A 23,425-nucleotide genomic window follows, 5' to 3' on the forward strand; every position below is an offset into this window, starting at 1 on the left:
CTCACAGAGAACTACCTGCCTCTGCCTCCCGAGTGCTGGTATTAAATGGTATTTCTTAAGATCCTTGTATACCTGTTTAAATGCTGGCTTTAAACAGGCACTGATATTCCAAGCCAACTTTGTATTTTCAGTTGTTTGTTTGTTTAATAGTTGGTGTTGATATTGGTGAGATAGCTCATTGGGTAAAGGCATTTGTTAGCTGCCTGATAACCTGTGTTCAATCCCAGGGACCCACATGGTGGAAGGAAAGGACCAACTCCAGGAACTCCAGGAAGCTGTCCTCTGACCTCCATGCAGGCATGGTGGTGTGTGTGTGTGTGTGTGTGTGTGTGTGTGTGTGTGTGTATGTGTGTGTGTGTGCCTGTGCACCTACACATACACATGTGAGATATAAACAAATACATAGGTACATACATACATAAACACACGTATAAAGAAATAAATAAAGTATTTATTTAGATAAGCCTGAGCCGTTGGAGCTGTTAAGCCACCAGCTGCAGGGACACGGGGCTTGTGCTCCCGTTTGGATTTGACTGGAGGCCACTGGCAGACTTGTGTGGTGGGAGGGGGGCTCTTCCGATGTTTGCAGCAGATTTTGTCGCTAGTCCTGCTGAGCCGGTACATGACTGTACTGATGGGCTTACCACTGATGGAGGCTCATATGTATCTGGCCGTTCTTCAGCCTGACACTTCCTTACTTTGCCCCCCAAATAGTAATAAGGAGCAAACCATTTAAGGGTAGGATCCTTCTCTCTGAAGGTGTGGTGTCTTGCTGCATTTTTGATGGGTTTCAGCTAGTTTGGTCATGAAGCAAACAGTGTGAATTAGAAACACTTTCCAGCCGGGCACGGTGGCACACACCTTTAAGCCCAGCTGGGCACGGTGGCACACACCTTTAAGCCCAGCCGGGTGTGGTGACACACACCTTTAAGCCTAGCTCTTGAGAGGCAGTGGCTGATGGATTTCTGAGTTTGAGGACAGCCAGGGCTATACAGAGAAACCCTGTCTTAAAAAAACAAACTGAAGGGAGGAATGGAAGAAGGGAAGAAAGGAAAGGAAGAGACACTTGAAACTTCCTATCTTGACTGGGTCTGTAAGCAAAGATGCTGCTGGAACATCAGGGTAAAAGGGTTGAAAAGCAAGTTGTGCAGACAGAGTGAGTCCTAGTCAGCCAAGAAGGAAAGAAATGAAGGCATCGGACCCCACTTACATGTTCTTGTCTGTAATAAAGGCCAAAATGAACATGCTGAGTTCCGGCACAACATTCCCCAACGATTCCTTCCAGATGGCTGAGCATTCTCCACTGTATTCGAACATTATACCTAAAGCTTTTCCATTCTACCTGTCTTCACGTGCCTCATGTCTTGTGTCTTGATAGCTAACCAGCTGTCCTTAATCGGGTCATTATTTTCGCTCTGTAGGTAATGCTTCTAACCTCTCTTAGAAGTTAGAATTAGCCAGGACTGGAGACATGGCTCACTGCTTAAGAACACTTGCCGCTCTTCCAGGGGACTTGTGTTTGCTTATAACCACCTGTAACTCTAGCTCTAGGGGATCCATTACCCTATTGTGGCCTTCATGGCCACCCCCCCCCACACACACACATAGCAGACACACACAGAGAAATGCACATACATACACATTTAAAGATTAGAATCAGCCATGAACTGTGGATTATAGTTCAGTAGAAAAAGACTTGCCTGGAAGGCTCAAGGCCAACAGGTCAGACTCTCATACTACTAAATCATTAAAAAGTCTCCTTTTACTGCCTAAGAGTCAGACATTGTCTATACTCCTGGGGAGTAGAGTGGATTGAAGGGCTGGAGAGATGGCTCAGCAGTTAAGAGCATTTGTCGCTCTTGCAGAGGACCCCGGTTCAGTTCCCAGCATCAACATGGTGGTTCTAACACATCAAACGTGTAACTAGTTCCAGGGGAATCTAACACCCTGTTCTGGCCTCCGAGGGCACCAGACATGTACATGGTATATATAGCATGTGTGTATGCAAACCCCCAGACACATAAAAGTAAAATCAATCTTAAAAAAAAAAAAAAAAACAACAAACCATATGTGTGTATGTACACATTAACAACATTTCTTTTTCTGTTTGTTTTTTTTTTTGTTGTTTTGTTTTGTTTTTTTCAAGACAGGGTTTCTCTGTGTAACCCTGGCTGTCCTGGAACTCGCTCTGTAGACCAGGCTGGCCTCGAACTCACAGAGCTCTGCCTGCCTTTGCCTCCCCGAGTGCTGGGATAACAGGCTTGCGCCACCCGCCTGCCTTGTGATAATGTTTCTTGACACGTTCCTTTGTGACAGCTGATGCCATTAACAATGCTGCCGGCTTTGGATTCAGAGGCTACGACAGGAGTGGAGTGGCTCGTTGGGACTTAATTTCTAATTTGAGAATTCAGCAAATAGAGGTTAGTAAATGATTAAGATGTTAGTTACCAATTCAGATGCCACTGTTTGCTTTCATGGGTTGTGGTTTGCTGTCCTGAGAGCACTGTTAATGGGTGATGACCACGGTAGTACCCAGACTGTTTTGGTTTGTTTGTGTTTAATAGAATAGAGGATTTATAGAGGTTGGGTCCATAATGATGGAGTGAGGACATAGTGTGGGACAAAGTCACTGAGAGCACAAAGCAGAGAGTGAACCAGAAATGGTGTGAGTCTCTAAAGTGTTTAACCCACCTCCAGTGACACACTTCCTGCAACAAGACACACCTCCCAAACCTCCCAAACACCACTAACCTGGAACCAAGTACTCACATGCATGGGGACGCTTCTCACACATATAGGTTGATGCTTATTTTTATACAAAGAATTAAAGCTGAGCTGGATTCATGGCTGAACAAGGTGCTAAGAGCAAGCTGGGTGCTGGGCATTAAACAGGATACTCATATCACCCCCTTCAGGGCTCATAGAGGAGAGGGGGTGGAAAGTAAAAGCCAAATGTTAGGGAGGGGGACCATGAAATAACACCCTGACTTTCACCCCATATTTACTGGTGGAGAACCACTCCAGCCTCCAAGGATGCAGTGAGTGAGGCTGGTGACCTGTGGTCCTCAGGAAGCTTCAGAAAGTGCTGGAAAGTAGATTCTGACCTGGAAGGTGCAGGCATACAATGTTTGTAAATCTGTACTCCATCTTAGTGTAGGCGACGGAGGGAGGTGTTTACATAAAATAAAGATAAATTATCACAGGCAAAGGGGTGGGGAATGGATAGTTGCTGAAGTAAGGTGGTGAATGTATTGGTATTTACAACTTTTGACTCTGTAGTGCCCCTCTGAGGACTTTTCCAGCCCTCTTGGAGAGACTTAGTTTGCCATATGTGTTTATGCTTATACATAAAAAGGGTAGGATTTTTTTTTCATACCTTGAGAACCACATCTTTGGAAGGAGAGATTCGTCCTCCTGAGGACATGAGGCACCGCCTTCTTGGGAATAATTGGAGTGAGAAAAGGGAAGCATTGGTTCCCTGAAGGACATAGTGACCATTGCCAAATGCCCCCAGATGTCAACTGAGATGAGGGTTCAGGAGTGCCCCCACTGGTTATGATTTAATTAACAGTTTTCCAGGGAGGGGGAGCATAAAGAGTAGGTGACACAGACCTGAAAGGCTGTAGCAGTGGAGGCCTATACCAGAGAGGGACTTCAGGACACTTTTGTTTAATTTTTTTTTTTTAATGGAAAGATTAAGGGGCTGGAGAGATGGCTCAGCCGCTAAAGGCACTCACTGGTCTTGTAGGGTAGCTGGGTTTAGTTCCCAGCGCCAGGGCCAGGCAGCTCACAACTACCTGTAACTTCAGGGGATATGAAACTCCCCTCAGGCCCCTGTGGGTATCCTTGTACACATATGTATATATCCATAGACACATACACGTGGAAAGACTAGAATCACTGACTAGAAAGGAGTTTGAAGATGGAGGGTATGACAGAGAGGAGGGAGACTCTAGCATGGGGGAAGGAGATACATGGGAAGGAGAGGTGGCCACGGTAGGCCTAGAGAATGGCACTCCTGAGATGGAGGAAGGCAGGTGTGCCAAGGAGCATGGAGTCAAAGGATGAGGATTTAGAGTATGGTGAGCTCTGTCTAGAGGTGGGAGGGTGGGACGGTATCTGTAGATGGGGGCTGGGTCACCTCCTCTCAGAGATTTGGGAGAACTCCGAAGTGTTTGGTTGACCCACAGGAAACTGCTGATGTTTACTTCTTTTTTATTTATTCCCCTCCCCCCAACTGTTACATTGTAATAGCTGCTCTCAAGATGGGGACAGTTACCATTGGGTAGATTGAGGGCCAGTTACGGCTGAGAACCACACATATGTATGTGAGAGGTCTGAAATGTCACAGCCATGATTCAGATGCTATTAGTGGGGATGGTAGATACCATCAGACAGAGGGTTTTGATGGGCAGATGAGTAGGAAGGAAAACTAGAGGACATTAAAGATCTTGATAAGATAAATAGACTGTGAAATCTAAAATGCTAGAAGGGAGCTAGAGACAGCGGCCCACAGTGCTTGACCATGTGCTTAGCATGTGTGGGGCCCTTGGTTTGCTCACATCATCACCGTAATTGAAGGAGAGGAGAGAAGACACCTGGATGACAACAGACAGTTTGCAGCCCAAAGGTAGACATAAACACCCACCAAATGCTAGATTTAGCAAGGTTAGCTTGACCCACCAGAGGCGTCCCCAGCAAGCAGCCATACTGTGGGACGTTTTCGGCCCATTGCTCTCTGGAGGCAGTGTGAAGCCAGGGGGGTGGGAGTGGGGGGCTAAGAAGCAGTGCTAGGGGGGCTGTGGTCTTCTGTCACCTAGAAGGAGGTGGAGCGCTGAGAAGAGGGTGAAGTGGCTGTGCCGCCCAGGGTAAGTGCAGAGTGAGGACACCTCTGTCTGTGTCACCTGGGAGAAGATGGCAGTGGCCCCACCCCCCTCCAGTGTTCCCGGAGATGTAGAAACTTTCACGAATGATGTTACTGTGTTACCAGAACAGTGTTGAGGAAGGAACCAGTGCCCCTGCCATCATTACCAAGTAATTTTAGTTTTAAGTTCGTAACACACTAAAAGCATTATGTGTCTTAAAGCTTCATTATTTTGTTGGCCAAAGAAAATGGTCCCTTTGTTTTTCAGATGTCAACAAGTTTTAAGATGTTTCTCGATAATTGGAATATACAGACAGCTCTTTGGCTCAAAAGGTATGTTTCTTCAATAGTCACCCGTGGGCGTGCTTTGGCATTAAGGATTTGAGGCTGAGCTTGCTAACCTCACGCTCTCCATTCCTTGTCAGTGTGTTGAGTGACATGGTCTTGGTTTTACCTAGAGTATGCCATTAGCACCCAGCAAAGCGAGGCACCAGTTATCAAATCAGAACTTCTTGGAACTGAGCCACAGGTATCCCTGTGCTGGTCCACCTCAGCCTGGCTCAGGCCCTGCTGACACACGGGCTAGCCGGGGTCCTCTGTAGCTCCTGCTGTCATGCATTGGAGACTTACTATTAAAAACCAACCTGCAACAAACCAGCCAGCCCCTGGACTTGCGGTTGGTGGAATGGCATACACACGTGTGCACACACACACACGATGGGTGCCTCAGGCAGGGTAGCACCTGAGGCAAAGGGCTGGGAATGGAAGTCCCAAGAGCACAGTGACTGCCAGTGAGCCCTACCACACATGCTGTCGTCATTGTGTCTCGGCCAGCCCTCCCAGTTGTTCTGTCTTTGTCGGCTTGAAGCCTACCCTCTACTCTAGGAGAACTAAGTTTTATAGACTCTCCCAAACCGGAAGTGATCATTTCCGTGATTCTGTACAGCAGTAATAAGCCAGGAGCCAGGCTTCTGCTGCAAGTCTTGACACTTAATGACTGAGCTAGTGGCCAGGAGAAATGCTGTTTGCTTTCCTGTCTCCCCTAACCCTGTCAGCTCGGAGAGGGGCTCTGTGGACTCAGACCCGCTCACTCCTCTTGGCTTCCCGTGTTTTCTATGGTTTTTTAGGGTGTGTTATGAGCGAGCAACCTTCAGCCCAACAATCCAGACATTCTTTCTCTCTGCCATTTGGCATGGGGTCTACCCAGGATACTATCTGACATTTCTAACAGGAGTGTTAATGACATTGGCAGCCCGGGCTGTAAGTATCAACACTTTTGTCTTATAATTCAGCGAGTGACTCTCTCTGTGATCAGCACCATCTGCTGATTTTAGAAGTTATAGAAGTTATTATAGAAGTTAGGTGTGTGACTGTGCTTGGAAGTGCGTGTTCACCCCAGGCCAGCCTCCACACTAACTGTGTACCAGGAGAAGCCATGTGCCTGGCATATGAGAAGTGCTTGAAGCATGTCCTGTGTCTTGACAGCATTTTCTGAATGAGAGAGAGGATGGTCAGAATGGGTAGGACTGTCCTAAAACATTTGTCTCCTGCGGGATGTAACCCTTGAGTCTGCTCGGTTCAGAGTAGAGTTTGACCATTCCTGGAGCGGTTCTAGCCACTGAGAATCCTAACTGTTCACTGCCGAGGTTCTGAGGGGATGGGCTGTTCCCCCAGAGGGAGACACCATGGATGTGGTACCATTCTGTAGACTATTTGCTGATGGGAACCCGAAACAGTCCGGGGAAACAATGGAGATGGCTTCATAATGTGGGAGGGGAAAGGAGGATAAGTTGCTGTAAGTACTTGAAAGTCAACTAGAGGAAAATAATGTGTTCAAAAGTGTGTTTTAACAAGCTTATTATAGTGCCTTATGGATTAAAAAAAAAAAAAAAAAGCTTCACTTAACAAGCTAGCAGGTATTCATTTTGCTTACCTTGGGAGTATATGAGGGGAATAGCAAGAAATCGTAGCACAGGACTGTACCGTCAGATAGTTGATAGCCTGGCCAGGGGCGTAAGCATGGGTATGTGTGTTCTGTGTGTGCACCTGCACATGCATCACGGGGCACAGATACATTCCATGGCTTATGGCTAGCAGGTGTCATGAGAGTTTAGGAGAGTCCTCCTGGTTGCGTTTGAGCTCGTTAGGACAGACTTTGGCTATGTGTTTTGAAAGATTGAACGTATTTCAATACCAACAGGAGTGTAATGGGGAAAAGAATGTATCTTAGGAACGGGCAGAACATTAAAAGCCATAAGTCAAAAGCCATGGTGTATTATGGGAAACGCTGGGTAGATAGAGTTAAAGCGGAGAATTCCCGTATGTAGGATTAGCAGATAGTTCTAGACAGGTAAATGGAAGAAAGGAGGCAGGCAGTGTGAAGGAGTCGTGAGCTTCAGCCCAAAAGCATGGTCCTGTTCTGTCTGTTGCATCAGGGAGTCGGGGAAGGTAGGACTTCTGTTTTGTTTTCTTGGAGCACTGAAGACCGTACCTAGGGCCTTGCAGTGCTAGGTAAGTACTCTGGCGCTGAGCGCCAGCACCAGCCCTGGGGTGGGGTGGAATGGTGCACAGCCGTGCTGGAGGAAAGGTTTTTGTTGGGATTAGAATGGATTAGAGAGAGCTAGGCAAGAGGCCCTAGGTGCCAGCAATTGGTTCTAGCCATTGAGAATTGTAACCATTCACTAACACAGTTCTGAGGAACCCACATAGCATTTGTAACCAAAGCCATGCTTCACCTTGGAAATGTTAAGACATGTAAAAGAAGGACGAAAAATAAGGCATGTGGTAGAAAAAAGAGAAAATCTTTAAGTTTGTGCATTTCAAAACTGCAACATTTGGCTATTTTGAAATGTTTTGTGAAAAGCTGGGGACGTAGTTGAGTACACTTGCCTAGGATGCACAAGTCTCTAACCATACAACAAACAAACAAACCTTTTTAAGAGCACCTTCTCAGCTTCCATCGGTAAATGGTGTGTGCGGTCTGTGTCTCCGCGTATGCTGTCTGATCAGATCCTCTGGTCTTCCACACACTCGGAGGCTGATGGAATACAGCTGCCTCACTCCCTAGTGAGAGGAGACCTTGGCGACCCAGTGAAGGCAAACACAGTCTCTAATTTAAACAACTTGAAAGCCACAGAAAGGCTGGAGAGAACCCCCGAGCCCTCCGCCCAGCCCACCATTTACTGGCCCCCCACATACGTGTATTGCTGTTGTGGGAAGCTGCCTGCTCCGGTGGCAGATGCAGTTCAAACTCAGGCAGCAGGGTGAGGGTGTCACTCTACAGGCTGGAAGCAGTTGCTGTTGCCAGTGTATTTTACATAAATAATTTTAATCTAAAGATGTAGCAACTTTCCGTGTCTTCATTTCTTTTCAGGTGAGAAATAACTTTAGGCATTATTTCATTGAACCCCCTCAACTTAAGTTCTTTTATGATATCATCACGTGGGCGGTTACACAGCTGACAATAAGTTACACGGTGGTGCCGTTCGTGCTTCTTTCTATAAAACCATCGTTCACGTTCTACAGGTAAGTTTACTCTCGAGCTGCCGGGAGGATTAGCTGTGTTCTCAAAGGAAGTTCCTTCTAATTGAATAGAATAGAAATAGAAAGATAATAATGTCCTGGCCTTCTTTCTGCCATTAAATGTATTATCAGTTACTTCTTTTTTTAAAAAAGTTTTTTATGAATGCTCTGATTTCATGGACACCTGCATACCAGAGGAGGACATCAGGTCCCAGTATAGATGTTTGTGAGCCGCCATGTAGTTGCTGGGAATTGAACTCAAGACTTCTAGGTAGAGCAGACAGTGCTCTTAACCACTGAGCCATCTCTCCAGCCCCCTAGCAATTACTTCTTGATCCTAAAGCAAGCAGTCCCAAGTCCCGTCATGGATCTCCACTCATCCTGTTCATCACAAAAGTGGAAGTGGGGCTCCCTCAGTGGTCCCAGCATGGGAACCCACCCCATCTCAGGAAGACTTAGCTGTATGCAGCCTGACTGTCCTTTTCCTAGAAAAGGAAAGTGGGGCATGCTTTGCCAATTACTCATTGACTTGTAGAAAAGGAAAGTATTTGCACTTACTTGTCTCCTTCACATTCTTTTACGCTTGACTGACAGCTGGGATCCTCTGTGTTTCAGAAGTCGCTGTCTTCAAGTTTCTGTCTTTCATCTCGTCTCCCTGCTCAGTCAGTATTTGCTTTTCCCGTGTTAGTGATGTCTGTGAGATAAGAAGCTTGATTCTCTTCAAGTCTTCATTTCTGTGGGATTTGGAAACTTAGTATGTGGTCAAAGAATTAGATTCCAACATTAGAATCAAGCTTGATGTTCGCATAGGAAAAACAAATAATTGGTTAAAGTGACCATTTTAACAGTTAATTGTTTTAAAATGTGGGTGGGCTGGCTGTTGGATTGTCTATCCAATTTTTCTTCAGTCACTTCAACTTTCAACTGCGGCAGCAGTTCAGGTCCCATCAATCTCAGCGTTCATTTAGGAGCTGAGTCCCTGGTGACCTCTCAGAACGGCCTGGATTGAACAGTGCTGATTATCTTCTCTTCGTGTCTTTTCAGTCTTGCTTAACTGAGTGAGTGACTGTGGGTTTCTGAGGAGGCCAAGCAGTGACTCCACTCTTTCCTTCATGTCTGGTGCTCTCTGGTGACCCCACATGTAATTTTGTTGCTAAGTTCAGAGTGCCACCTCTGTTAATAAGTACCTTTCCCTTTGTGTCCTGTGTAGCCTCATGATCCTTATAAAACACTGGGGTATACGTAGGCCTATATATTCTGAGCTTTAGGGGCAGGTGTGTGTGTGTGTGTGTGTGTGTGTGTGTGTGTGTGTGTGTGTGTTCCAGTGACCCATACCCCAGTCTCCAGTGTAGAGAAAATAGAAGAATAATACAGTGAATAACCCCATCCTCAGGGCCCTGGGTATTGGCAAGGGTGGTTGATAAACCATCTTCCCTTTTCTTTTAGCTCCTGGTATTATTGCCTTCACATCTGCAGTATCTTAGTGTTGCTGTTACTGCCTGTGAAAAAATCTCAAAGAAGAAAGAACACACAGGAAAATGTTCAGCTCTCACGGGCCAAAAAGTTTGACGAAAAAGAAAACTCTCTGGGACAGAACAGTTTTTCCATGACAAATAATGTTTGCAATCAGAACCAAGACACTGACTCTAGACACTCCTCACTAACGCAGTGACTGGGAACCCAGGTGATGGCTGTTTCCCCATCTCTGAGCAGAAACCAGTCTTGACGCCTTTCCAGAGCCTCCTGTTTAAGGAAAAGAGACTAACTGGGTGGGAATGGGACAGTTTCAGCCGGGGGTTTCCTGTACACCAGATTGGAAATGGAATGAAATAACCCCTCCCATGCCATGTTCTGTGGGTCACGCCTTACACAAAAATCTTTCCATGTTTCAACAGGGCACTCTGACCTCAGCATACGCCCTCAAGGTCATACGTGTGCCCTGTTGCTGAATGTACATTGCGTATCCCAAGGCACTGAAGAGGTGGAAAAATAATCATGTCAATCGGGATGGTTGAAAGATTAACTTTTTCCAAATGAATGTCTTGCCTTAAACCTTCTGTTTCCTAAAATGTTGTTCCTGGATGGGATTTTCAAGTGTAATAAATAGTGTGGGGAGACAGTTTCAATATTTGACATGGTGTGCTGCAGAGGGGGATTGAGGAGAAGCTTAGAAACAGGTATTTAAGAGTGTGGGTACTTTCAAAATGCAATAAACATCTCAGTATTTGAAAGGTTTCTTCAGGTCTCTCCGAGGGCTGTGCACACAGTGTAAACATTCAGGACTAAATTACAGGTAGCTTGTTTTGCTGGGAGCTTAATTACCTGGTATCAGTTGGGGGCCCTTCCAGGAGGACTTTCTTAAACATAATGAAAGGTTGGCAATGTGATATTTTAGGCTTATTTTCTTAAAAAAAATAAAATAATTAGAGGGAAGATGAGGTAAGCAGGCCAGAATGAAGAATGTGTGGCCCAGAGGCAGAGGACTTCCCCCTCCAGTGTCTAAGATTAATGTGACTGTGGGGGACACAAAGTTTGATAAGTTGGTAATGCTATAGACTTTCTGAAGAAATTTCTTGAGCATAAATTGCATAGAATTACAGGGGTTATAAGAGTAACCGTGGTAGAGGGATTCGAAGATTTTGAATGAAATCTCTAGTAATTAAGGTTATTATATGGTTCATCAATTTCCTGTCCCTCTCATTTTCATTGCTATCTGGGAGAGATTTAGGGAAAAGAAAACTTCGTTGATGAGTCTAAATGACATTTTTTTTAAACTAATAAATTAGTTTTTACACTCTTCATGCATGCACTCTTCTTCTTCAGTTAAACTCTTGTTAAAATGGATGTTAAATTCTCTCAAAACAAGTGTGTGTTTTCCTGTCAGGGGTCACTGCTGCCCTGAGTGACTGGATATGTCTTAAATCCCACAGCAGTGTGCTACAGCAGCCATAAGTGAGGGGTGGGTTGAGGCTGTGGAACTGAGCCTGGGCCTGTAGCTTCTGCCTTGTGAGACCCAAAGGCTGGGCCTTTGGGCCCTCACTGTTATTTGACCAGTCTCCTTTGTGAAATTAGTTCTGGTTTTGCCTTAATATTTCAAACAAAATGCAGATTGTCAGTCTACAATGAGTTGGTTCTTGTTTTTTGTCGGGAATACATTTGTAAGTAAAGTTAAGGAGGAACCAGCAACGGTGGTGTAAACTTTAAGGTGTCAGCGGAAGAAGAACACCAGCACGGCATTCTAGGACTTCAGAGGCACATGGCGTGTTTGCTTTTCTGAAGGCTAAGTCTTTGCCTCTGATGAGGAGAGTCCTCTCCTTGCCCCTCCCGCAGGAAATGGTCAGTAAATACCTTTTCTTAGTTTCGCCATCAGGCTGTGGAATTCGAGAAGAAAGAAAAAAGTGTTTTATGGAGAGTGTCTGTCCCTAAATGTCTCTGAGATTTCATGGGCTTGGTGGAGAATCCAGTCACTAATGGTCAAGAAAGCCCTAGGCGTTATTTTATAAGTAAAAGCCAGTGGAAACTGCTGACGGCTTGCTTGGTCTCTCCAGCCGAATGACCCCCATTTATTTCTGTTACGTGCACACGTTTTATTTCTTGGTCTATACTCTGAGTCACTCTTGCCTGTTTCCTCTCAAGGAAGACAGTTGACAAATGTTCTGGTTCCCAGCAATACACAGCTTATCCAACTTGACTTTTTTTTTTTTTTTTTTCCGTATTTCTACAGCTACTAGTTACATTTGTAAGATCATTTTTTAGGTAGATGGCTATCTTCTAATTTGGAGACATAATCCAAATGCCATCTAAAAGAAGTTAGATTCTCAGTTTTTCTCAAAAAGGATGTTCTATGAAATACCTAGTTGAGCTGCTGTGAAGATTATTTTGCTTTGACTTAGAAGGATTTAGAACTCATGTTTGCACTACTGTTAATTGTGAAGGCAGCCATACTTTGTGCTTACTGTGTTTAACTGGCAGAGCAGGTTTTGCTGTATGTTTATGTTTTGTTTTTTACATTTCTTCTGTGTCCTGTAATCACTCTGGAGATGGTCATATTTATACTTCTGTTCAAGCGTATACTACTCAGGGAAAATAGAACAAAATATTCTTCCCTCAATCTCATTTTCATGAACCTATAATTGTTAATTTGATGTGTCTCGGCTCACCGTTTTCTTCTTTTCTTTTTCTTTTTTTTTTTTTTTTCTTTTTTTAATATGGACTTTAATTGGAGCTCGGACTGGGGAAGTTTCCAGAGTATTTAGAGGTGGTGAGAAGTTGCTCTGGGCTTCAGAGGTGCCCGATTGCTGTGTCCCCAACGTGGCTGACACCTCCACAGGGCATCTGCACACATGCCACTTTAGAGGAAAACAGTTACAGTGGAGGTTTCTAGAAAGTGATGGTGACTTCCTGTAAGTGCTGACCGGCCTGGCTGGTCCTTCTGGCTCTGGGCTGAGGAAGCACCCTGCTGCTCCACTCCCCCCTCCATCCTGTAGGGTGAAGGACAAAGGGAAGGGCAGGTTTGCTGTTGGCTGCTTTTATCAGTGGGGCTTGAGGTGCTGACGTTTTTATAAAATGGTTGGCTGCCTAGTACCAGGACTACCTTTAAATTCATTAACTCAGAATGGGTAGCAACATGCTACTTCCCCCTTTGCTCTCTCTGGCTTCTGTTTCTGCAGGGTAAAATTGGAGAAGATTTATGCCATTAAATACTCCCCGTGAATTGCTGATTTTACTGGACAGGGTTTACCACCGTGTAACTCCACAGCAATTATTTCATTCAGAGAATTTAGCTACTCTTTATCTTAAATTACAGAAAACACTTTTAAATTGCCATCAGGATAAGCATGAGGGTTTTACTTTTGAAGACTTAGGACAAATGGTTTTCCTACTTAAAACCCATACCTCATCAATGTTCGCCTTGTGTACTCATGAGCAAATCTGGAAAATTGTACTCACTGTTTCCTTCCCAGTTGTTCCTATGTGTCCGCTCATTTACTCCGAGAATTCTGCACTGTAACTGACCTAGACATTCTTGAGAGAGTAGACTTGTTTAGAATAATTGCTTCTGCTGCATTCACTCAAACACAGTTATAAACCAGTAGTTTGAAAGGTTTTAATCAGGCATCAATAGTCTACCCTGGCTGAAATTTAACACATCCAGACTAACCTGGGTGCAGAATTCTAGCTTACACTGTGACTGTAGCCTTAACCTGCCCCGAGGACCACAGATAACCAGGTACACTCCACCAGCGGCATCAGGGGAATGGCTGATCCATCTTCCACTTGCCCTTGATGCTAGCTGTCTGCTTCCCACTGCCCTTGGAAAAGTGAGTTTGTATCAGAGAGGAAGAGATTCGCATCCACTCCGAATTTTCCTGTCTGGTGGGTTAGAATGTAGCAGCTCTCTACAGTGACTTTCTGTAACACCTTGTAGTCAGATCTCTTTATAGTGATTCTCCTTATGGGAAGAACATTTAAAATGAAATTTTCCACGTTGATATTTTGTAGGAATGCTCTTATAATCAACGATTAAGCTGCTTTTTGAGGCTCTTGTTGTACAGAGGATGCAGCCAATTACATTTTAATTCGTAGGCTGCTTAATAATGTTTTGTATGTTTTCAGATGATAATTTATTTTAATAGGTTTTTAACACAATGCAAACTCCAGTGAAGAACTGACAAGAAGCTCCATAGGCCATTGGTTGGGAAAATTTTATCAAACAGAACCTAATGACACATTTCTATGCCAGCTAAATTGTCTTGCCTTTAAGACTGGTGGTAACTCTTAATGCCATTTTTATAAAGCCAGGGACAGCCTGTCTGTTCTGTAAATAACACTTCAAAGATCCTGTACAACCACTCTCTGGAACTGATCCCATGACACATAGCCACCCCCAGCTGTGTTTTCTTACGTTTTGCTACTGTAACCAGCCAAGGAATAGAATATAAGCCAACAGTTACAGAGCAGGGAAGGAAATGACTAAGCATCTTCTGGGGATTATGTCTGGAATGGAAGAGTGGCTGGTTGCCTCCTGCAGTCTCTCAGTCGCTGCTCCCAGCACAGGCTCTACTTTGGGTTAACCTCTGTGAGAGATTGATTTGATAATAATTTTCTCTGTCCTTTCATGGGGAAGGACACATGTAGAGTATTTGACAGACCTTTAAAACCTGTCTCTGTTCCCACTTGAAATGTCTTTGTTCTGTATACGCCTGTGTCCGTGAAGTCCATTTGCTGCTGACTTAACCACACACTACAAGGACTCCTGTGTTGACTGAAAATACAACCTTGTCTGTCTTCTGTCACCTATGTACGTGAAGGCACCTCCGCACCAGAAGGAGAGTCACACGAGGAAATAGGAATGAACAGGACGTGGACTCCTGGGATGTGAAAGCCCCATCATGCTAAGATGAAGGTGGCTGGCTTGAGACCTGCCTTCACCTTTCAGCTGGACGCTGGTGGCCTGACCCAAGAGGAGCCTCAGCTGCCCCAGCTAGCACTTACAGTGTTTCCCTTTGCCTTCCCAGGTGAAGGATATCATGTGGGGTGACCTGTGCTTTTTTTGGTTTTGTTCTTATTATTCCAAAATATTTTTTTAAAGAAGTGTTACTTTTCAATGGATCCACAAATCGGTTCTCATTGTATGGTGAATTGTAACCATCACTGTGTCAGCTAAGCTGTGACGTGATGATTCATAGCCACTTCGACTCCGTGCCCTCAGAGCTGCTTATGGGGGCTTATGGCTGGCTTTTTAAGGTGTTTTCAACTTACATGTTTTTATTTTCTTCTTCTTCTTTGTGTGTCTTTAAAACCGATTAAACAGTAGTTTAAAAGAACTTATGTATTTGTTTGCTTATTTCAGAGCTTAAATCTGATCGATGGGTGGATGAGCCCAGTGCCCAATCCAGTGAACAAATACTCTTTTTATCATTGATTCTTCAATTAAACATTATTTCATTCTAGTTTGTATTATGGGCTGGGTGGGGGCACGTGTGCCATGGTACATGTATGGCACCTTTCCCTCACTGAGCCATCTCACTGGTCCGTAAATGTTAACAACAGTGCCACGTGACTTTGGGAATTACCTAAAACCACTGACGTTGGTACGTGGACCTGTAGCCTATAAGAGACTTAGCAGAAAAGAAGACAGCAGCCTTCCTAGCTTGAAAGGAAGAGCTGACTTCACAGCCCTGTGCCTGGCTCTTTCCCACCACCGTAGGCATAATGTTAGTGTGCCCTGTGTAAAGATTCAAATGCAGATGTTTTTGTGCGCCCCACCACCACCACCATGTCTGGTTGCAGTCATTGTTCTTAGAATCTCCTATCTAAACTTTGCTCCCCAGTTGTCCCTGATATGCCAGTGAAGCAGCTTAATAGCCAATCACTGAGCAGGGGAGAAAATAGGTGATGGACTTCCTGCCTTCGAGGGGAGAAGAGATAGAGGAAGCAGGAGATTCAGCCAAGGGCAGAGGTTTGGGAGACCGGAGGAAGGAGCAGCTGGAGCAGAGAAGGCCATACATGCAAGTATCTTGGGGATTTCGGCTGGGAGGAAGCCAGACTAGCTTAAAGGGTTAAGAATAGTTTAAACACTGCACAGTTCTTGTGCTATAAAGCTTATTAAATAAATGTAATAGTCCAGCGGCAATTAGTCGGCTGCCAGCTGAGTTGAGAGAGAAACAGCAACACACAATCTAATAAACCACTCATGTCCTAGCTTGGTTTTTGCCTTTGAGCTGTGCCGAGCTCTCACTGGATATGTAGTTTCTCTATCATTGTTAACCTACAGGACCTTCGGTACGTTCTTGAAGTCTCTTTGCTTGTTTGGTTTGGTTGTTTGGTTTGGTTTTGGGGGACAGGGTTTCTCTATGTAGCCTTGGTTGTCCTTGACTTGCTTTGTAGACCAGATTGGCCTCAAACGTAGAGTGATCTGCCTACCTCTGCAAGTCCCTGAGTGCTGGGGTTACAGGTGTGTGCCATCTTGATGACTTGAAGTTTTTCTTTCTCTATCTCTCTCTTCTTCTCCTTTTAACACAAGTCAGTTTTTACTTAAATTGGGACTGCCCAACAAAAACATTGTTAGCCATTCATGATCTGAATTTTGATGTATGAGTTAAATTATGGTACGCATTAAAAGCCATGAGACATTTGTTTTGTAATAAATAAGGTACTGGAATTACTCATTAGTAGCCTTTTAAAGACAAGCTATTAGGTCTGCCCCTTTCTCCCTTCTTTTTTTTTTTATTGTAAAAGGATAATTTATTGGTTGTTGGATATGTCCACTGAAGTCAACATTGTGCTGACCAAAAACAAAACAAAACAAAACAAATGATGGAATGAACAAGGTTTCAAAGTGTTACTCCATTGGAGTACATGACCTTTCATTTTTTTTAAAATTTTCTTATGTTTTTCTTTTTTTATTAATTACACTTTATTCACTTTGTATCCCCCCATAAGCCCCTCCCTCCTCCCCTCCCAATCCCATCCTCTCTTCCCCTTCTTCACGCATGCCCCTCCCCAAGTCCACTGATAGGGGAGGTCCTCCTCTCCTTCCTTCTGATCTTAGTCTATCAGATCTCATCAGGAGTGGCTGCATTGTCATTTTCTGTGGCCTGGTAAGGCTGCTCTCCCCTCAGGGGAGGTGATCAAAGAGCAGGCCAATCAGATTATGTCAGAGGCAGCCCCTGTTCCCATTACTATGTAACCCACTTGGACACTAAACTGCCATGGGCTACATCTGTGCAGGGGTTCTAGGTTATCTCCATGTGTGGTACTTGGTTGGAGTATGAGTCTCTCCTTTCTCCCTTCTTAATTCCAGTGAAGATCATTTTTGTTCCAGGGATGTACTTTTTGGGATTCTCCAAATACTCCATCAGGTATCCTCTCCCCAGATGATACCCTTATTCTTGTTGGTATCTGTGTTAGAGAATCCAGCGGTCTGAACTGTCTTCTCCCCAAAAAGACCATGGAGATTTGGTCCAGTTTTATGCTTGCCTCCCTTTTCCACAGTGTGGCAGTGAGCATACTTCTGAACAACAACAAAAAATCTTGCCTCTCTCAGCATCACCCATTTTTTAATTTGCTCCTGTCTGGTCAACACCACAAATGTTACAACCCAAAGACTGAAGTCCTACTCTCTCTGCTTGAAGACTTGGTTTTTCTCCTGCCTCTGCTGCCTCCAGCAGCCCATGAAGTCAAGAGGGGCAGGAAACATGCCTGGAATGGCCAGTAAGAATGTACAGGGATTACACACTCCAGGGAAAGAGCTGGTGGCTAGTTCAACTTTAATTACAGAGAACAAAGGTTATATACCCCTAGGGGATTGGGTGGGGGACTCCAAGAGCAGGTGTATATGATTGGTTGGAACTAGGTACTTCAAGGATGCTTGATTTGCATTATACAGCATGCTCCTATCAGAAAAATAGAATCTCAGGACCTAATTAACATATAGGCAAGGGGAGGGGAGAGCTAGCAAGGAGCTGTGTCAGAGACCATATATCAAATATAGTTAGGGGAGTTTGTGTCTAAAGACACTCTCCAGATGAAGTCAGGCAGCAGGGGAGCCAGCCAAAGGGGAAGGGGGGAGTTCTTCCTTTAATGTGGAGCTCATATGGCTATCCAGTCCAGGTAAGAACTGCAGCTTCAACCAGCAGGGTACCAACAAAGTCTTATCTTGATTCCACTTTGAAGAACTGTGGGGGGAATATATTAACTTTCATTTCAAAATATTTTTTATATGTGGTGTTTTGCCTGCTTGTATGTCTGCCAGAGAGGCTAGAAGGTTATAAGCATCTAGAGTTACAGATGGGAGTCAGTTGCCAAGTGGGTGCTGGGAATCAAACTCAGATCTTTTTGAAGAGCAAGCAGCCTTTGCTCCTGATTGCTGAGCTGTCTCTCTGGCCCTGTTATACTAATTTTTATTGTTAATTTGAGACCCTAGGATGGTGCATACCTTTAATCCCAGCACTCGGGAGGTAGAGGCAGGCAGATCTCTGTGTTTGAGGCCAGCATGGTCTACAAAGCGAATCCAGGACAGCTAAGGCTATACAGAGAAACTCTTGTCTCGAAAAACCAAAACCAAAACCAAACCAAACCAAACCAAACAACAACAACAACAGCAAAAAACAAAACAAAACAAAACCAAAAAAAAACCCCCCCACACACACAAAAAAAAAACAAAAACCAAAGCATTCCAGTCATTGTGCTTCACCTGTGAAACAGCAAGAGCAGCAGTGTGCAGGCCTCTTCCCCATTTGGTTGCCTCCTAAAGTATGTATGGTAATGTCTTGAAGAGCCATACTTCAGCTGGGCTGAGAGGAAAAGCAGGTTGTATGTAGAGAACTGCTGCTCAAGTGCTAGGTAAAGGAGGACCATGGCCTACCCCCTGAAAGCTCTGTGGTGAGTGCAGCCTTAGAACCCCACCCCCAGCACAAAGTGCATAGGCAGTGAAGAATGCAGAGATGGGGAGTATCAGTACTTCCAGGAGGCCTTGGCTCTTTGCTGGGCTTGGAGGCTGGGATAAGTGCCCAGCTGGAGAAAAAAAGAAAAGCTAGGTCAAGGATTCTTCAGTGTGTTAGCCACGGTAGCCTAGGAACAGCGGGGGGCTGAGATTTATTCTGCCAGCAATATGCTGACCTCTTTAACAGTGACTTTTCCCCCAGTTAGAAATGGGGGATTGCTTAGCCGTTGTTCAAAAGAAGCTCAGGCCTGTAGGTATAGAACACACCCTCGTGCCGACTGCTCAGTTTGGACAGATGTTGCTGCTTTAACACAGGAGATTTACGTTGTTTTTTTTTTTTTTTTTTTTTTTTTTTTTTTTTGTCCAGGATTAGAGATGGCTTGCAGTGCCTCGTGCATGCTAGGCCCGTGTCCCACCATTGCCCTGCGCACCAGCCTTACTTTCCATAAAAAGAATATTGCACTGTCCAACCGTGATTAGTCATCGCTCTTTGTCAGCCAGACTGGATTTAAAGCCACCTAAGAGCACATGGCTGGCCATGTCTGTGAGGAAGAGGTGCTCTGATGTGGGCAGCACCGTGCCAAGGGCGGGCATACTGTCATAAACGAGGAAGTGTGCTGAGCACCAGCGTTTCTCTCCTCTTTGCCCCCTGATTGCAGAGGAAGTGTGACCAGCCAGCCCGGGCTGCTGCCCTACCTCCCTGCTGCGGTGGACCTTGCCCTCCAGCTGTAAGCCAGCTCTAAACCTTCCTCATAATGATTTTAGTGGGGTAGTTTTGTCATAAAACTAGAAAATAGTAACATGCTGTCTGTCTGGCCTCTCTCCCTCCTCAGAAGCTAACTGTCAATATGAGCCCCTGGGTAAGCTTTTCATTTGTGAGCTGTGCAATGTCAATTTTAAAAACAATTCTGCCCTTTTTTTTTTTTTAGCCTTCTTAGGTTTAGTTGTCGGGGTCTAGCCCCTGGGTGAGGTCAGGGCCTGAAGAAGGGTGGATGTAAGTGCGGCAAGGGAGGAATGAGTCAGTCACAGGGATTCGCAGGAATTTTACATACTGACTGATAGTCTGGTTGTTTCTTTGTTCATACAGAATGCAGTAGGCAGAGATAGATGCATGATGTTCCAAAAACACAGATCATATCATTTTGTCCCCGGACATGTGTTTTAACTTCTGCTTGGGTCATAAATTTAGTCATCATTGATAAACCATGACAGAGCAGAATTATTTTTTACAGTCAATTTCCCTCATCAATTCCATAACCCAACTTTTAACAGTATTGAAGTTTCAAGGGACTATTTTGCCAAAACATGATAGCCTATTCTCAGGCTGGAAGCTCTTTTGGTTTCAAGTGTAAGACCTGAGGTCTCACAGCTCAGGAGTTCAAGATCGCACCCTTCCCAGAAACTCCCACAGACCACAACTTGTTGCAAAAGCAAGAGGTTTAATTTAATTATTGCGCAATGGGGTCACCCCTGCTGGTCAACAAAGAGTGGCACCGGGAGACAAAGGCCTTAAGTTTTTAAAATAAAAATTGCGGGAGATTTGAAGTTGCAGTTTTGGCAATTTAGGATTGGATGAGGAAGCTATAAAGTAAGATAATTGGTTAGTCTTAGGTGCTCAAGCTTGGCCAGTCCTGCCAAGAGTGGATGAAGCTGCAATTGATGGTGGGGGTGGTTAGCTCATCCTTAAAGATTAGGGCTTCGGGCTCTTGGCTGGAGGTCAGGAGCTACTCAGAAGAAGAATTGGGGCCGTCTGGGTTGGTTGCTAAGAAACATTATCTCGAAGACAAGGGTATGGTTTTTCTTTTTGCTGAGTGAAGGTCATTGCTTGCTTGCTTTTTTTCTATCTGAACTCACAGATAGGGTCACATTTCTCTATTCTCTGGAAAGGTACTAAGAGGCTCTAGCTTAACCTGAAACTCAAAACTATAGGCTTTAGAAGTCATACAGGTTACAAAGTTAGTCTAACCCTTTCACAAGCACACTAGACAGAAATTATCCAAGCCAGCCTGGGCAAATTGTCATGTCCCAAGCAGTGTATTATCAGCTTTTAATAGAGTGCTAATTGTCTCTAGCCTATTGAATATTGTTTACCTTTTATAAAGTTTACTTTGTTTTGTTATATCTGGTTCCTGAGTAAGTGTAGGAGAAGATGTGCCATGAGGAGTCTTCAGGCCAACACTGCTGAAGATTTAATTTAATTTCTGCCATAATACAGTGTTTATACCTTATATACTTGTAGAATTTATTTATATGTCTAATCTTGCTAATTTTATTGTTCAGTTATATGACACTACAGTATCCCCATATGAGTTAACTTTTTCTAAGAAAGGGAGGTCTTAATATTTTATTCTTTTTTCATTTATCAGCACCATTCTTTGTCCATCAGTATTACGAAGAGGCTTTTAATTTGATCTGCTGCCAACTTCTCTAGCCTTCTCTCATTTCTGAGTAAGATCATACAGGGGCAGATGTGCCCAGAGTATCTTTGAGTCAGAGCCTCGTAAGGAGGTCTCTGGCATAATTATTTGAGTGACAACCTCAAGGAGTAAGGAAGACCTTCAAGTAGGGCCAGATAAGGATATCTCCCTAAAAGTGGGAGGGGAAGTATGATCAAGACATTCCTGAGGAAGCTTAAAAACAGTACTCCTGGGAGGAGGCATAAATGATTCATAAGAATATTTCCATCAATTCAATATCTCCAAGTTGTACAAATAAAAAAAGCCCCCAAGTGTGAGACACGTAGAGATCAAGGCTAAAAGAGTGGGAGACTGCACCACAGCAATTTCGTCACTCGGCTCAGCTTTGCTGGCTCTTTATTAAGCAGCTGTGCTGGCTTTATGATTTTTCGCTCTTCTCATTAGAGATGGTTGTGCCATTTAGTGAACCTAAACTGTAGGTTGTGCTAGTTCAATCTGCTTATTGGTGGAGTCAAACATCAGCTTCAGTTTTTAAAGTCATGAAATGCTTTGGTTTTCTTTACTGGTAAAATGTTTTACTTTGTATCTCTCTTACTGTTTAACTATGCTTTGTTTTATGCTTGAGTCTTTGTCATAACTTCCAGAGCTATGTATGGCATCTTAGGCCAGGAGGGAGCAGGTCCTGAAGGCCAAGCAAGACAGAGCTGGTTGCCCTGTATTCCAGGGATGTTATCTCTTTTCTTCAAAATGTGTGCTGGGGGGGGCATGTGTGTTTGTGTATGTGTGTATGAGTGCACACAAGTGAATTCCAGAAGGGAATGTTATCTATCGTTCTCCATTTGTTCCTTTGAGGGGAGATCTCTCCCTGAATCTTGGGCTCCTGCTTTCTAGGCTAGGCTGGAAGCCAGCAAGCTCCAGCAATATTATTCCTGTTTCTACCTCCCATGCCATTGCCCTACTCAACCTCAACCCTGCCCAGAGTGGAGAGTACAGGCTGTAGTAGGACACCTGGCTTGTTACATTGTGGGTGTTGTGATCAAAACTCTAGCCGTTATGATTTATACAGTAGGCATTTATAACTGCTGAGTCATTTCTCCAGCCCTGGCCATCCACCATATTTTACAGCATGAACATGAGAGTTGCTGTATAAACGAGATCTACAATTTGAGTTTAGTTGCAGGCTATCCATAAAAGTACTTTTATTCACCTGGAGTAATAGATGTCTCGGAGGCTTCCTGCTAATTTAGGCTTAGTCCCGAAAGCTTCTAGCCTCCATACAATGTTATCTAGGCCTAGAATGTTTTCAGCCTCTTAGACTTACTGCTTAATAAGCTTACCCTTACTTGGTATTTCTCAGCTCAGAGCTGGCTGGTTCATTTAAGCTGTTCTGGCTCAAACTGCCCTCAAGCTGACTGATTAAAATCTGACTTCTCTCTCAGCCTCTGACTGAATTGCTCTGCTTGGTCTCATACTAACTTTGACAATCTGTTCTAATCTTCTAGTTCCTTCTCATTCTCTGGCTCATTCTGTTTACCTGTGTCTAGCTTGTTCCCTCTACAACCTGTCTCTGTAAAACTCTCCTGGTAAAACTACCTCTGAATTCTATGAACTCAGCTCCACTGTGCTGCCTCTGAGCTCACTTTCAGCTGAACTTCATGAAGAATACTTACTGACTAGAACTCAGAGATCTGCATGCCTCTGTCTCCTGAGTGCCACCACACCTGGACCTAATCTTGTCTTTACCTGAAACTTGCTTCATATCAGGCTGGCCTCGAACTTAGAGATCTGCTTGCCTTTGTCTTCTGGATTAAAGGTGTATTTGTATTCCAGCTGCCTCACGCAGACGTAAGAGGTCTTTGGATGTGATCTCTTTGCAGAGCAGCCATGTTCTGGATTAAAATTCCTTTACAGTGATCTATGGCCATTATTGGGCAAGTGAGCTGCACAGCACTCCAGAAGCTGTGGAAAGTTGAGTTGTAATGCTTGAGTCATTACCTTGAAGAGGATGTTAATTCACATGGCCTTAGACTCAAGCTTTTCTCCTGGGGGGTTGGAATGGAACAAAATAGCTAACAAGCAGTAGAAACCTATCCTGTGAGTCTCAGGCTTTACATTGGTCAGCACAGTGCCTCTGCTCTCTTGCCATCCCCCAAAACCTGAGCCACACTTACAAGG

The 23,425-nt window shown here is 44.4% G+C and overlaps 2 protein-coding genes across 9 annotated transcripts in view; both read left to right on the top strand.

The window, feature by feature from the left end:
• Window positions 1-15,214, top strand: part of Mboat2 (membrane bound O-acyltransferase domain containing 2) — a 121,969-nt gene extending 106,755 nt beyond the window's left edge. For all 8 annotated transcript variants that reach the window (XM_021661657.2, XM_021661666.2, XM_060366288.1 and 5 more), the window contains 5 exons: window positions 2,317-2,420; window positions 5,133-5,197; window positions 5,992-6,124; window positions 8,238-8,389; window positions 9,833-15,214. In XM_021661657.2, coding sequence (XP_021517332.1) covers window positions 2,317-2,420; window positions 5,133-5,197; window positions 5,992-6,124; window positions 8,238-8,389; window positions 9,833-10,058 — 680 coding nt within the window. In that variant the 3' untranslated portion in view covers window positions 10,059-15,214. The remainder of the gene's footprint in view (window positions 1-2,316; window positions 2,421-5,132; window positions 5,198-5,991; window positions 6,125-8,237; window positions 8,390-9,832) is intronic.
• Window positions 15,215-15,876: 662 nt separating this feature from the next.
• The window catches only part of Kidins220 (kinase D interacting substrate 220), a 108,656-nt gene continuing 101,107 nt past the window's right edge, over window positions 15,877-23,425 (top strand). The window contains exon 1 of the mRNA XM_060366300.1: window positions 15,877-15,897. The gene's annotated coding sequence lies outside the window, so the exon portion shown is untranslated. The remainder of the gene's footprint in view (window positions 15,898-23,425) is intronic.

Source organism: Meriones unguiculatus, chromosome 1, assembly GCF_030254825.1.
Source record: "Meriones unguiculatus strain TT.TT164.6M chromosome 1, Bangor_MerUng_6.1, whole genome shotgun sequence".
Lineage (NCBI taxonomy): Eukaryota > Metazoa > Chordata > Mammalia > Rodentia > Muridae > Meriones > Meriones unguiculatus.